Raw genomic sequence first — 13,104 nt, forward strand, 5'->3', positions numbered from 1 at the left:
TGCTTGGCTCAGTGCTATTGAATAAATTACAGCTATTGTGGCTTGTAGAACTCTAATTTTAGAAAGCAGAGGCATTTCTAAAGCATTCTGCAAGCTCAGAAGGAGGGGTATATTTGAGTACAAAGGCCTGTCAGAAGTTTTTCCAGGGTCATTTTAGAGCACTCACAGAACCTCAATAAGACAGGGAAGATTTTTGATTTTTTGTAGTTTTTATCTTTGTTCTAAATTTAATAAAGCTTTTATTAAAAAAAAATAAGGCAGGGAAGATTTCCACTTTAAATCACTGTCACCTTTAACACAGCAAGGAGAGAACCAAGGTTATCAGTCTGGGTCAACTTCATCTTTCCTCCATTTAAGAGCGACTGGATTCCTTTCAAAGCATTTTGTAACAGCTGGAAAGGAAACAAAAAAACAATGATCATTTTTCCTACCATGCTGGGATAGCATGACTCTGTCATCCAGGGTGCAATTTTCCTAGGTGATAAAAGTCCAATGACAAAAGTTTCCCTCAAATGATCAGTTTGAGAGGTTGCTATAATATCACACCCAACTCTAGTCACAAACTCAACATATGGTTTAGTTTAGGCAAGTTTTTGAGCTTACGTAAGAACATTCCACATGAAACCAATTTCTGAATGTTACCACCAGCAACTAATTAGCAAGCTCAGAGAGAACTCCCCAAAGGGGGTGCAATAATATGGGCACGATTTCCATTATATGAGGTCCCAATTTCCATCTCTTATATCTCAGCTATGGGTTCACAGCAACAAGAAAGATCCTGAAATGCTTTGCTTGAAACATACGTGCAGGAAAGGCCTGCATCTTCATTACTCAACAGCTTAAGCCTTATCTGTGAAGACTGACTCAGAGCATCAGGATTGGTAATTAAATTAACCCCTTTCCAAAGGGCTATGGAAAGATCCATGCTGAAAGTCTCTCTTCGAGACCACATCCCGAGCAGTCAGATTAGAACAAAAATGGAATAAATGATGTCATTGAGTATCGAAAACGGAAGCTACGCTGGACAGGACATGTCGTGCGCATGTCGGATGGCCGTTAGACAACAGCAGTTGCTGAATGGTATCCAAGAGAAGTAAAAAGACCTATCGGCCGACCTCCAAAGAGATGGGAAGTCCCAATAGTCAAAGACTTTGGCCGAACCTGGAGAAGGAAAGCCAGGATTCGAGACGAATGGAAAGCGAGTTGCGACCAGCAGGACTCTGTCCTACAACAGTCTGGTCAATCAAGGTGATTTCCAAACAGTGATCAAGGAGGCCACATAACACATGGCTACTATTTACCATGATCAACTCAAGGTAGTGTACGACAGCAAAGAAAAAAAAATCAGCATCTTCACTCCAAGAAGTCAGAGAAGTTTGTTGAAAACCAATCATCTTGTGGTATTTGGGGCTTTTAAAAAGTAATATGAGGCTACACTTTTAAGATGCAATGGATATCCCAGATGGACAGGTACCACACTGACAATATCTGCACTATTTATTTGTGAGATTTAGAAGCCACCCAACTCCATAAAATTCTGGGTGGCTTACAGCATTAAAACTAAACTAAACAAAAAAACTAGACACAACTCATTCACATTTGGAAAAGAACAAAAACAATCTGATAAAATTCTACAAACGCTTGGCATCTACCCTAACCAAAGGCCTGGGGGAACAGCCAGATTTTCAACAACTTTGAATCTCTATACAAAGACGTTTGTAATGACAAAAACCCACTCCAAAAACAGAAGGCTAAAGTGGACTATTGACAGTAGTATTAGTCAGGTTTCAGGCCTAGTTTTAGACCTGAGACTGTCTGAACAGACAGTTCTCTTTACATCAGTGTTTCTCAACCTTGGCAACTTTAAGATGTCTGCACTTCAACTCCCAGAATTCCCCAGCCAGCTATGAACTCTGGGAGTTGAAGTCCAGACATCTTAAATTTGCTAAGGTTGAGAAACACATTCTGCTGAATCTAATAAGGTTCCCGGTCACACTGGAGATGCTGTTGGTAGCAGGTCCGTTCTCATGTGTCAGGGCTGCATACAGTGTGTTTCTTCTGGGAACCAAGGCCCCATCCCATGGATATTACTGACAGAGGTGGAGATTTGGCATTCTAAATCAACAATATACTGGCAGGTCAGCTTTATTTTTCCTTTTCATTAGAGACAGGAAGAGGATGTGGAAACTGCAAATAGAAATCAAGGTGACGACAGATCAAATAAAAATAACAATCCTAGAAGGTGGGACAGTTTGACGGTAGCCAGCTGAAGGTGAGCATTGGAGATCTGCAGCTTGGAGGTGCTCTTAGATCTGGCTCGGCTTTTTGACTCTCAAATAACACCGACTGGAATGAGATTAGGGGAGAGAATGGAAATAGTGGGCCTCCCAACCTTAAAACCATTTTTTTTTAAAAAAAAAGAGAGGATTGAAACAGTTCAGCCTATCCCTCACAAAAGACCAGATGGCATTCTGCAGCTCCCTGAAAGTAGGGAGGCTAAGCTGTGACTCCCCAATGTCTCCCTTATTGCCTGCCTCTTTCCTAAAGAATCTTCTTCGTCCTTACCATGCAAAAGGTGATGTCATCTACTTCAGTTCCTTTGGAAGACTGTAAGACGCTCAAGAAAGCCTGAAAGCAGAGCTCTCGGTAAGGTTCCTCTAGGTAGGGCTGTCCAGGTAAACTAAAAGGCAGGCAGATGCAAAGGAGGAAGATGAGTTGCAGAAAAGAAGTAATGTTTTAATCTATCTGTTTAGCAAATGCCGTAGAAGCAAGAAGCAACTGCTTCAAATCAGAAAGGTCACTGAATCTGAGACCTCATGGAAGGGGGCAAAATGTTTCATCATCTGAAATGAGGGGATTTATTAAGAAAAGTGAAATTTCACTATCTTATTATTCTTTCAGCTATTAGATTGCTTTCAAAAGTGAAGTCAGGTAAGAACCTAAGAAGGTAAGAACCTCAGAATCTTTCTGCTGGATCAGGCTAAAGCTCATCACAGTCCAATACTTTAGATTTAGATTTTTCTTAATCCCACTTTTATTATTTTTATAAATAACTCAAGACAGTGAACATACCTAATACTCCTTCCTCCTCCTATTTTCCCCACAACCACCACCCTGTGAGGTGAGTTGGGGTGAAAGAGAGGGACTCACAGCCTCCTGGATTCTAGCCTGGTGCCTTAACCACTAGACCTTTGTTTCATGCAGTAGCCAATCAGGTGTCTCTAGGGTCCTTGCAAGCATGAGACAGAGACCTACCCTCCCTTGCCATTGTTGCTCTGCCACTGGTATCTGGACAGCACTTGACAGACCTGTTCTCCATTAATTCCCCTTAACACCACCCTGGTGACCATCATCCTGTCTTAGGGCAATGTGTTTCATGGATGGTGTGAAAAAATATTTTCTTCTCTGTTCTGGATCACCTTCCAACCAGCTTCATTGGATGCCTCTTTGTTCTAGTGTATTGAGAGGGAGAAATCTTTTTCCTGTCCACTTTTTTCTGTGCTCTATATGATTTTATACATAGCTTGATAATGCTTCTTCCCTCAGTCATTTTTCCTAAGCTAAAAATCACCCCAGATGCTTTTTCTGCAGAAAGTTTATACAGACATTTTGTACTGTATTTGCAATTCTGTTCTAGAATGTTAAACGCTAGGACTTCCAAGCCTAAAATCAAGAGATCAGTCAAGTGATAGCTAATTAACCAATACAGGGCAATTTCAGCTGAAACTGCAGATTTCTTTTACAGCTATTTGGGTTCTCCCATGAACAGCGATCAAAGAAAGAAAAATGTTAAGGATAATGTTATAGCCTAACAGTGACTGAGTTCAAATTTTATGATTAGCCATGAATTGCTGAACAACACACAGAGGCTTTGTTCGCACAAGCCAGTAAGCCATATCCCTCAATATACAAACCACAATTCTGGGTTCATACATTGGACTAAGCCATAACCAAATAAACCACGCTGTGCTTTAGCACCACGTGCAAACTGAGTAACAGTTTTTCGAAAAAGTACTCAAATAGGGGGGAAAAAATCACCTCCATCTCCACTGATAATGTTTATAGCAATTAAATCACTCAGTTAAAAGTTAAACATATAACATTTGAGCTAGAATCTTAACAGCAGCTATTTGGAAGTGCTGTTATTATAGGGAAACCACCACACTTCCCAAAATATGTGCTGTAGGCTGGAATGTATGGGCGTGTTTATCAGTGGGCCTTGGACTTACACATTTTTTCTGTGCCCCCATCTACCCACAATGCTGACATGATTACATCCTCTAACAACAGAGACAACATAACGGTAAGGAGTCAGGTCACACCTGCTTCCTTAAGTCATACCTGAGGCACAGGTTTGCCATGCTGTGTATTGTGGCCCTTTTCCGTTCCGGGTCAGTTTGAGCTGGGCTGCTGAACTGCATCAGAAGTCCATTTTCCCCCAGCAAATCTGGGAGATACTTAAGAAAACACTAGTCAGCACATACTTGTCAAACAAATTGGGGAGAATATGTGAAACAGGAATTAGAATTAACTAAGCTACACAACAAAAGCATGCTTAGTGCATGAATTCCAGGCGCTCGGCCCCCTTCTCTCTCGCTGTGGCTTTTAGAATGAAATTACGTGGGTCAAGCTTGGGCTAAAATAGAAAAAAGACGAAAGTTGCAGATTTCATTTAGGGCATCTCCTCACTGTTTCTCCCATCATTTCATCATGTAGCAGGAATTATTCTTGATCAGTTAGCATGGTGTAGGAAATTACCTACTTTATTTAGTCAGAGAACAGCCTACGCCAACCTGTATTGAGTTTCAGTTCCCATCACTACAGATTATTGCCTGCATTAAATAATGGGAGCTGGACCAGTATGTCTGAAAGATACTAAGCTAGAAAAATGTCTTTACCACAGAAGATTTGAAGTCTTCCAAAGACCCGACACATTTTTTAAGAAAAATTCTAACTTGTCTATGCTGTGAAAGTGGCATACAAATATCAAAACAAAACCGAGGATGTGGAAAGGCTACTCAAGGACTCCAGATTATTTTCTGTCAGAACATTTCCACTAACTCACCTCTGTTCAAGGACTATACCAGAACCTAGACAGTTTGGTTAGTCCTTCTGCTTGGAGCCACTGAGTAGATCCATAGGGAGGGGATCAATTGTGAACCCATTTCTTTATGGTTCTGCTATTCAGATGGCAATTCTCAGTAACAAGTATTGAAATTTCTTTCTAACTTGCATTCCTCCTTCTCTGCTATCAACACTACATCTACAATATAGCCCAAGAGCACAATCTGGAATCCTGTTGCCCATAATTCCTCTGAACTGGGCAGGCAGAAAAAGTTTCTAAGTAAGATATTCAAAATTATGCTCCAATCCACCTTCTGGCACTTGTGTCCATTGTTGTAGACAGACGCTGCCAAGGCCTGCAAAATTTCAACATGTGTCCAAGTGCTGCAGTTTCTCAGAGCAGAGATGAAATAAGGCAGAAGATAGTTCAGGCTCTCTTCATCAACTGCAACCTGCAATTGCAGAAAGAAAAATGAAATTAGCATAATCTTCCAATTGGTGAATTCAGGATAACAGCTCATTGGGCAAGCACTAAATCAGTTTCATTAACCATTGTTTCCTAACAGTCAAAAATGCACATCCAGAAGTAGAAGGATGTAACAGCTGATAGACCCACTAGCTGTTTCATCTGAATACTTGGGGGGGGAGGGGGCTGCATTTATAATATCTGTATCATTTTTCTAATGGTAGCATAACAACTGCCCAGAGTCCCCCGTATGAGGGAGATGGGCGGTGATAAAAATATGATAAACAAATAAATAAAAATTCTTCTGTCATAATGCACACAGGACGACTCAATGTACCATCAAGTCAATGAAAACAACTTTAACTATGAGTATCTGAAACCATATCTGGCTTAAATTTAGATGTTCCATCAGAATGTGGCAAAAAATATATAGTTTTCTCACCTGGAATCTGTTGAGCAGCTGGTGAATTAATTGGCACACTTTGTTGACAAGATGTTCTTGATTAAGCTGGACTAGTTTACAAGCTTGGACAATTAGTTCACAAACCTCCTGCCACATAAAAGATGACAAAAAAGGGGTACATTGGTTACTTTTAATTAATTAATTAATATTTCAAATTTCTATTACCGCCCATCTCCCCCAAAAAGGGGGATCCCAAGCAGTTTACAGTAAAATCAACTATTAAAAACATAAAAATATAAATTACAGTATAAACAAACCAATAAATAAGAATAGATACAAAATCCAAGGGGCGAAGATCTTATTCGCTGGGGAGAGATCTACGGTGCCAGCCACCCCAAAAAGAACAGTTGCCCCTCCCACCCCAGGCAAGGGTTAGGGTTAATGACCTGAAAGTACACAGAGAAGTGAAATAAAATTGAATGCCAGTATAACATAGAAGTTAAAGTGCCAGCATATGATAGGGGAGACATAGATTTAAGTCCACACTCATCCATGGAAACACCAGTCATTATCTCTCAACCCAACTTATCTCACAGATTTGCTGCTGTGAGGATAAAGTTGGAAGAAGGAATACTACAGAATGATGGAAAAGATCTCAGTCCAACCCACCTCACAGGGTTGTTGTGGGGAAAATAGGAGGCAGGAGAATTAGGTATGTTTGCTGCCTTAAGCTAGCTAGATATAAAAGGGATATCATCATCATCATCATCATCATCATCATCATCACACAGATAAGCCCATCCACAGATAAGATGAATCCAATTTTAGGGGTATATTTTGGCACCTAAAATTCTCAGTTTATCTGCAAGTATATACGGTACTTGTATGAAGGCAACCTAAAATTACTTTTTTTTTGGGTGGGGGGGTGCCTTCAAGTCAGTGTTGACTCCTGGCGAGGGCCCAGGAAACTCCTTGCAGTTTTCTTGGCAAGACTTTCAGAAGTGTTTTGCCTTTGCCTGCTTCCCAGGGCTGAGAGACAGTGACTGGCCCAAAGGACTGGCTGGCTTTGGGACTAGAACTCACAGTCTTTATTGCAAGGTTACAGTCACAGAATCTTGCAGGTCTGAAAGCCCTTCTCCCCTCCCTTACTTTTACTGTCCTGAAAACTAGGGAGGGCCCCTCCTGAGGTGCTTCCCACATCCCCTTTCCTTCTGTGGGCCAAGATATCTTTTGCGTGGCGGTTGTCTAGGCTGCAGCTCTTCCTCCTGTCTCCCAGGGGCATTCCCACAGACCATTACACGGCCATGGCTGGTTTCTCCTTCCCAGGGCCAAGAGAGAGGGACTGGCCCAGCTGGCTTTGTGCCCAAGGCAGCACCAGACCTCACGGTCTCCCTGTTTCCATCCTGGTGCCTTGAACCCCTTCACCAAGCTGCTCTCATTGCCTTTGAGTCAGTCTCGACTCCTGGCGACGGCCTGGACAAGTCCCTGTAGTTTTCTTGGCAACGTTTTCGGACATGGGAGCCATGGCTGGTTTCTTCTTCCTAGGGCTGAGAGCGCGCGACCAGCCCAAAGTCCCCGGTTGTCTCTGTGCCTAAAGCAGGACTAGAACTCACGGCCTCCCGGTTTCTATCCCGGGGCCTTTATCACTGCCCCAAGCGGGATCTCGAACGGGCACTGCCTGGATAAGAACAAAAAAGCCACCCCCCAGTGGACGATCCCGGGGACCCACCCTTGCTTGGCGTCTATTTCCTCCACCCCATCAGGCGCCCCTTCAAAGCTTCCCTTCTCCTCTTCCTCCACCTACAATTCCTTACTCCAAGGCTGGATCCCCACCCAAGCCACCCCCCGCCCGCAGGGAATGACGGGAAGGCCGCTCTTCTCGCCCGTCGGGAGAGCTGCCACCGGCTCCCCGCCGCTCCTCGGCCTTCTCCAGCTACTCACCTCCGGCTTCGGCCCCCATGGCGCCGCTCCCCCCGGGCCGCAGGTCTCAGAAATGAGCTCGTCGAAGAGCAGGTGGAGCTCGGTGCGGCGGCGGCCGACGTTCTCTCCTCCCGGGGCCTGGTTGGGGTCGGGCGCGAGCCGCAGAGCCTTGACCCGCGCCAGGTAGCGTTGCAAGCAGAGCCCGGATTTGGTCCAGGCGGGGCTCGGTACGGCTGCCGCCGCCGAGTCTACTCCAGTCGTGCAGGCCTCGGCCGCCATTTTTGCAGCTCGGCTGTCGGTTGCTTGGGCAACTGGGCCGAGGAGGGACGCGGAGGCCTAGCTTCCGGTTGAAAGCCACTATGGAGTGTACAAGAAGGCCTCCGCGGACGGAGCTCTATGGTGAAGCAGCTTCCGGACCTCTCTGTGGAACGCCCCCTGGGGGCGGTGTGTTCTGGTGGGCTGCGGGACGCGAAAGCGTGTGATGTCATTATTGGTTGATGAAGTCCTGAAGGTCTTCCAGGATTCTTCCTTTTATTTCAGAGGAAAGAAGACAACCATAATTAAAACTCTTAGGTTTATACCACCACCGAGAAGCTGGGCTTAATCATTTAAACAATATGTTTAAGTATGGAGCTTGACTAAGGCTTCCGTATCTGGGCTGCAAAAATACCTGGCCACCCTAGATGGCCGAAAGTTTTCTGTATCTCTTTGTTGCCCTCTTGTGGTCGTTTGGATGCCTGCAGCCCAATATGGTAGCTCAGAACTAAGGACTCATAGTTTTATTTATATATTTTATCAAATTGATGTAGCTGCCCAGTCCCAAAATGTGACTTTTGGCGTCGTACAATAAAAGCAGAATTAAAAATAAAACTTTAAAAAGCATTAATTAAAACATAAATACAAATAAAACCATGGGAGAGTGCCTTCAAGGTCTTACATGCAATATAGCCATTTCACAGGCTCCCTATTTCTATCAGATCCCCAAGCCTGCTGCCAAAACCAAGTTTTAAGGGATTTCTGGAAAATAACTGCATTTCCAAATGCATAGTTGTATTAAGGTGGTTTTCTTCACTCCATGGGGTGACACAAAATATATTGGCAGAATTTGTTATGCTGGTCTCTATCACGAGGCTCAATCATGAGGCCAGCTCTCCTTCCTGTTAGCTTTGTTAGACTGGTGGCTGTTCAGATAGAAGAGAAGGTCTGTAGCTCAGGGTTAACCTGCTGGGTTCTTGTCTTAGTGTTCTCTGAGCTTGGCTGTTTGCTTGCAGACGTCTCATTGCCAAGCTAGATAACGTCACCAGTGCGAGGGAGAGTGGCATTTGCTGGCGGTTTATATACTGCATAGTCACTCGCCCTGCCAATCATGGTGGGGGTGTGGCTTCCTCCTTTATGCTTCCTTGATTAGGGTATTGCTTCTCCCCTGATTGTTTATTTGAAGCGGTTTCCTGCTTATCTGAGTGTTGGCTGCTGGTGTCCAACTTGTGTTCCAGTCTTCCCACTCCCACTTGCTGGGTAGAAAAAACAGCTACCAATCACTCCTCTTAACACTGCAGTGGAATGGGTTGGGTGACCGGAGCTTGCCAACCTGAAACTCATTCTCCATCAGAAGCTATTACAGCCATATTGAGAGATGAACAATCATGCCAAAGACAGTATCCTGTACTACAGGTAGTCCTTGTCAAGATCAGTCTCGCTCCGAATAAGACACGGACTCACTTAATAGGGATTAAGGATTTCCGGTTTATTGAAACGGTTCTGACAGAAAAACGGGAACGGGGGTGCGGTGGTGAGGCGCCCTGTTTATACCCTCTTGCGGGGTCCCGTGCTCCTCCACCCTTCATTGTCCCCAATCCCCCTTGATGGGTTTCTTGATGGCTGTGTGGGCGTTTTCCCGGTGGCTTTCCTTGTCCTCTTGGTTCAGGTGTGTCCTCCAGGGCACCAGGTGCGGCTTATCGCTGCTTATCTGAAGTCCTTCTTTTCAGCTGTATATGATTCCATGGGTGTGGGTGCTTTGGGTGTTTGGTTTAAGCGCTGATTTAATTATCTCCTTCCTCTTTTCCTTAATGATCATGATCCACGTTGTGAGGCTCTTTGTGCCTTGCAACGGGGTCATGACAGTCCTCAACTTACGACCACAATAGGGACCAGAAAATTCATTGTTAAGTGGAGCAGTCATTAAGGAAGGCATCACATGACCGCACCCAATTTTACAACCTTTTTTGCTGCTGTTGTTAAGCAAATAACTGCAGCTGTTAAGTGAATCACACATTCATTAAGTAAATCCAGCTTCCTCCATTGATTTTGCTTGTTGGAAGCTGGCTGGTAAGGTCGCAAATGGCGATCACATGACTCTGGGATGCTGCAACCATCATAAATACATGCCAGTTGCCAAGCACCTGAATTCTGATCATGTGACTGAGGGGACGCTATGATGGTTGTAAGTGTGAGGGCCAGTCATAAGTCACTTTTTTCAGTGCCATTGTAACTTCAAACAGTCGCTAAATGAATTGTTGTAAGTTGAGGACTACCCGTAGTTGCCCAAATATTGGGGCACTGGTGTAGAGGGGCTCCAAGATGGTTGTCTGTCATTTGGGCTAGTTCTGAACTTGGGTCTAGCATTATTCTGGAAGAGTCCTAGTCATGTGGCTAATAAAGAAACAAACAGATTGATAGATTGGTGGCCTAGTGCCGGACCATGGAATAAAGTGGGAGAGATCACAAGGAGAGCACCAGCTTTCCTCCTTCCCATTTTATCTCATATAGATCCCTATGAAGATCAACAGCAAAGTAGCTGCAAAGTCAATGTTCACTGCAGCTCCCGCTGCAAACAAAGGAAGCAACAAGGGAGAGCATTCTTCATGGCAAACTTGATGTCCACCTTGATAGCAATCTCACTGCCGGTCCTCCTCCATTTCTGTTTTTTAGATTTTTTTTTTAAGTGATGTCTAGAGGTCTCTCACAAGAGGGCTGAACATGTTTTGAGAGCAGCCTAGCAGTGTTTCATAAGGACCCCACGTAAGATGTGATTTGAGCTTTAGGAAATGCCAGAGTTATGTCCAGCAGCACAAACCAAGATGGCTGTGGAGGACAACGGCTGGCAAGTGAAAGAGTAGGGTGTACCCACTGCAGATGAAAGTGGCTGAAGGGAGCTGGGCAGTTCCTGACTGTCCCACCATCACCACAGTTGCCATTGACACACCATAAATCACACAAAGCTTAGGTCTGAAAAAGATGGAAGCTGCCACAAATGTCAGTTCAGCTAAATACAGAGTTAGGCAGACTTGGCTACGAGTTAGGGATGAGATGAAGGCACTGTCATAAAGACAAGTCCTTAAAGAATGCTTAGTGTGACATCTTCAGGCTGCCATTGGGGGACATGTCATTAGCCTTAAAATAATGCAAACAACAGCAGAAAAATCTTGTGATGCTTTAAAGACTAAGAAATGGATTGTCATATTACTTTAGTCAATCACGTTCCCCTTCATTCCACATCTGTTTACACAGTAACTTCCCATCCTGACATCTTCCCTGCATCTCTACCGCAAGCACATTTGTTCTCAGGTAATGATGAAAATATCCAGGAAAGCTGAAGATGAATCCTCTTTCTGGAAGGCCCTCAATCCACTAGAAGGCAAATCCTCTGGTGTTCCTAGCTGAAATGCTGTATTCAGTATCTGACAGGTCGACAAACAGAAAATAGAGCAGATCTGTTTATTTTTCCTCCAGAGAACAATGGGTGAAATTTGTAAGAAAACAGATTTCAGCTGAACATTAAGAAAATAGCTTTCCAATGGTAAGAGCAATTGGATGGTGGAACAGCAATAAGGAAGGATGTAAGTAGCTTCTGAGATGTGTTTATTCCCATTCAAGCAGTTTTGGCTCCTGAGCAGGAGACGCAAAGCTGTTGAGCCAGCATTCCCTTTACAGGACCTATTATGGCTGTTGAAGCTAAGGAACCAAGAAGGATAAAGCTAGAGTTCCCTCCAATGGAAAAGCATGCTCCTAAGTTCCACAGAGAGAGCCAGTTTGGTGTAGTGGGTAAGGCACCAGGCTAAAAACCAGGAGACGTGAGTTCTAGTCCTGCCTTAGGCATGAAGCCAGCCTGGGCCAGTCCCTTTCTCTCAGCGCTAGGAAGCAGATAATGGCAAACAACTTCTGAAATCTTGCCAAGAAAACTGCAGAGACTTGTCCAGGCAGTCGCCAGGAGTCAAAAACTGATTTGAAGGCACACACACACAAACCAGTGTATGGCTTAGTGCTGAGTGAAACAAACAATGGCTTAATATAATGTGCATACCACCTCTTTGCCTAACAATGTGGTTGGCATTCTTTCTGAGATTGTCAAAGACCATGTGGTGGTCTGCTGGTGTCCTGCAGATCATGAACTGAACATAAACTGGGTTGGGTGACCTTCTGCTTCCTCTCCAAAGCCAAAACTCCAGTGATGTGTTTGCATACAGAGGGGGAGGAAGGCCACAGCATGGCTGTTGCCCTATTTGAAAACAGGAAAAATCCAGGCAAATGTAAATTCTGCTTAAGCCTATTTTCTCCAATAGGAATCACTTCCACTGAAGGAAAGGCAAATGGGAAAGCGCTTCATTTGTCTGCTGCATTAAGAGTCTACCCAGCTGTAGCATAACATCCAGAATGAAGACAGTGTTTACTTTATGCAAAAAAGAATGATCCGTAATAGCATATTGTGGAGGCAAAATTGCAGCTTTTAGGCAAATAAATGGTTGCAAATCGGTTTTAAATGTGTGGCACTTGCTTGCTCTAGCATTAAGGCTCATTGTCTACTGTCTGTGTCTAATCTGGCGCGGGGAAACGTAAGGAGCTATTTAGGAGGTGATAATGATAAAGTATTTAATGTGGAAGAGACTAACTTTAAGGCCAGACAGATGTAGAGTGGAGCCAATGCCGGAATTCAAATTGAAGTCTACAACGTCCTTTTATTTCTCAAAATCAAACAGTATATTGTTTGATTTCCAAACTTAAATGTATATGGCATACTCTCTGTTGGGCAAAAGAGAGACTCCAAGTAAAGATAGCAATGATCATATGTTTGATTCTCTGTACTGATTAGCTGGAGAAGTAATTTCCTCTAATGTAAAGGATGTGCTAGCATCTGGTTGGTTATACAATTATTCTTGTTATTTCCAAACAGCGCTGGAAATTGCATGCCAACACAAAAGAAGAGAAGATAAATATTTATTCTAACTGTAACGCAGTGACTATCTTCTAAATTAGT

General features: G+C 43.8%; 1 protein-coding gene across 3 annotated transcripts in view; it reads right to left on the reverse strand.

The window, feature by feature from the left end:
* Nucleotides 1-8,147, reverse strand: part of HEATR6 (HEAT repeat containing 6) — a 33,587-nt gene extending 25,440 nt beyond the window's left edge. For 2 of the 3 annotated variants that reach the window (XM_063296806.1, XM_063296798.1), the window contains exons 1-6: nucleotides 7,875-8,147; nucleotides 5,973-6,080; nucleotides 5,376-5,516; nucleotides 4,342-4,457; nucleotides 2,566-2,680; nucleotides 291-392 (exon numbers count right to left, since the gene is read on the reverse strand). In XM_063296806.1, coding sequence (XP_063152876.1) covers nucleotides 291-392; nucleotides 2,566-2,680; nucleotides 4,342-4,457; nucleotides 5,376-5,516; nucleotides 5,973-6,080; nucleotides 7,875-8,132 — 840 coding nt within the window. In that variant the 5' untranslated portion in view covers nucleotides 8,133-8,147. Of the gene's footprint in view, nucleotides 1-290; nucleotides 393-2,565; nucleotides 2,681-4,341; nucleotides 4,458-5,375; nucleotides 5,517-5,972; nucleotides 6,081-7,874 lie in introns of those variants that run through there. The other variant, XM_063296815.1, reaches the window with a different exon arrangement.
* Between the last annotated feature and the right edge of the window lie 4,957 nt (nucleotides 8,148-13,104).

This window comes from Candoia aspera, chromosome 1 (assembly GCF_035149785.1).
Source record: "Candoia aspera isolate rCanAsp1 chromosome 1, rCanAsp1.hap2, whole genome shotgun sequence".
Taxonomy (NCBI): Eukaryota; Metazoa; Chordata; class Lepidosauria; order Squamata; family Boidae; genus Candoia; species Candoia aspera.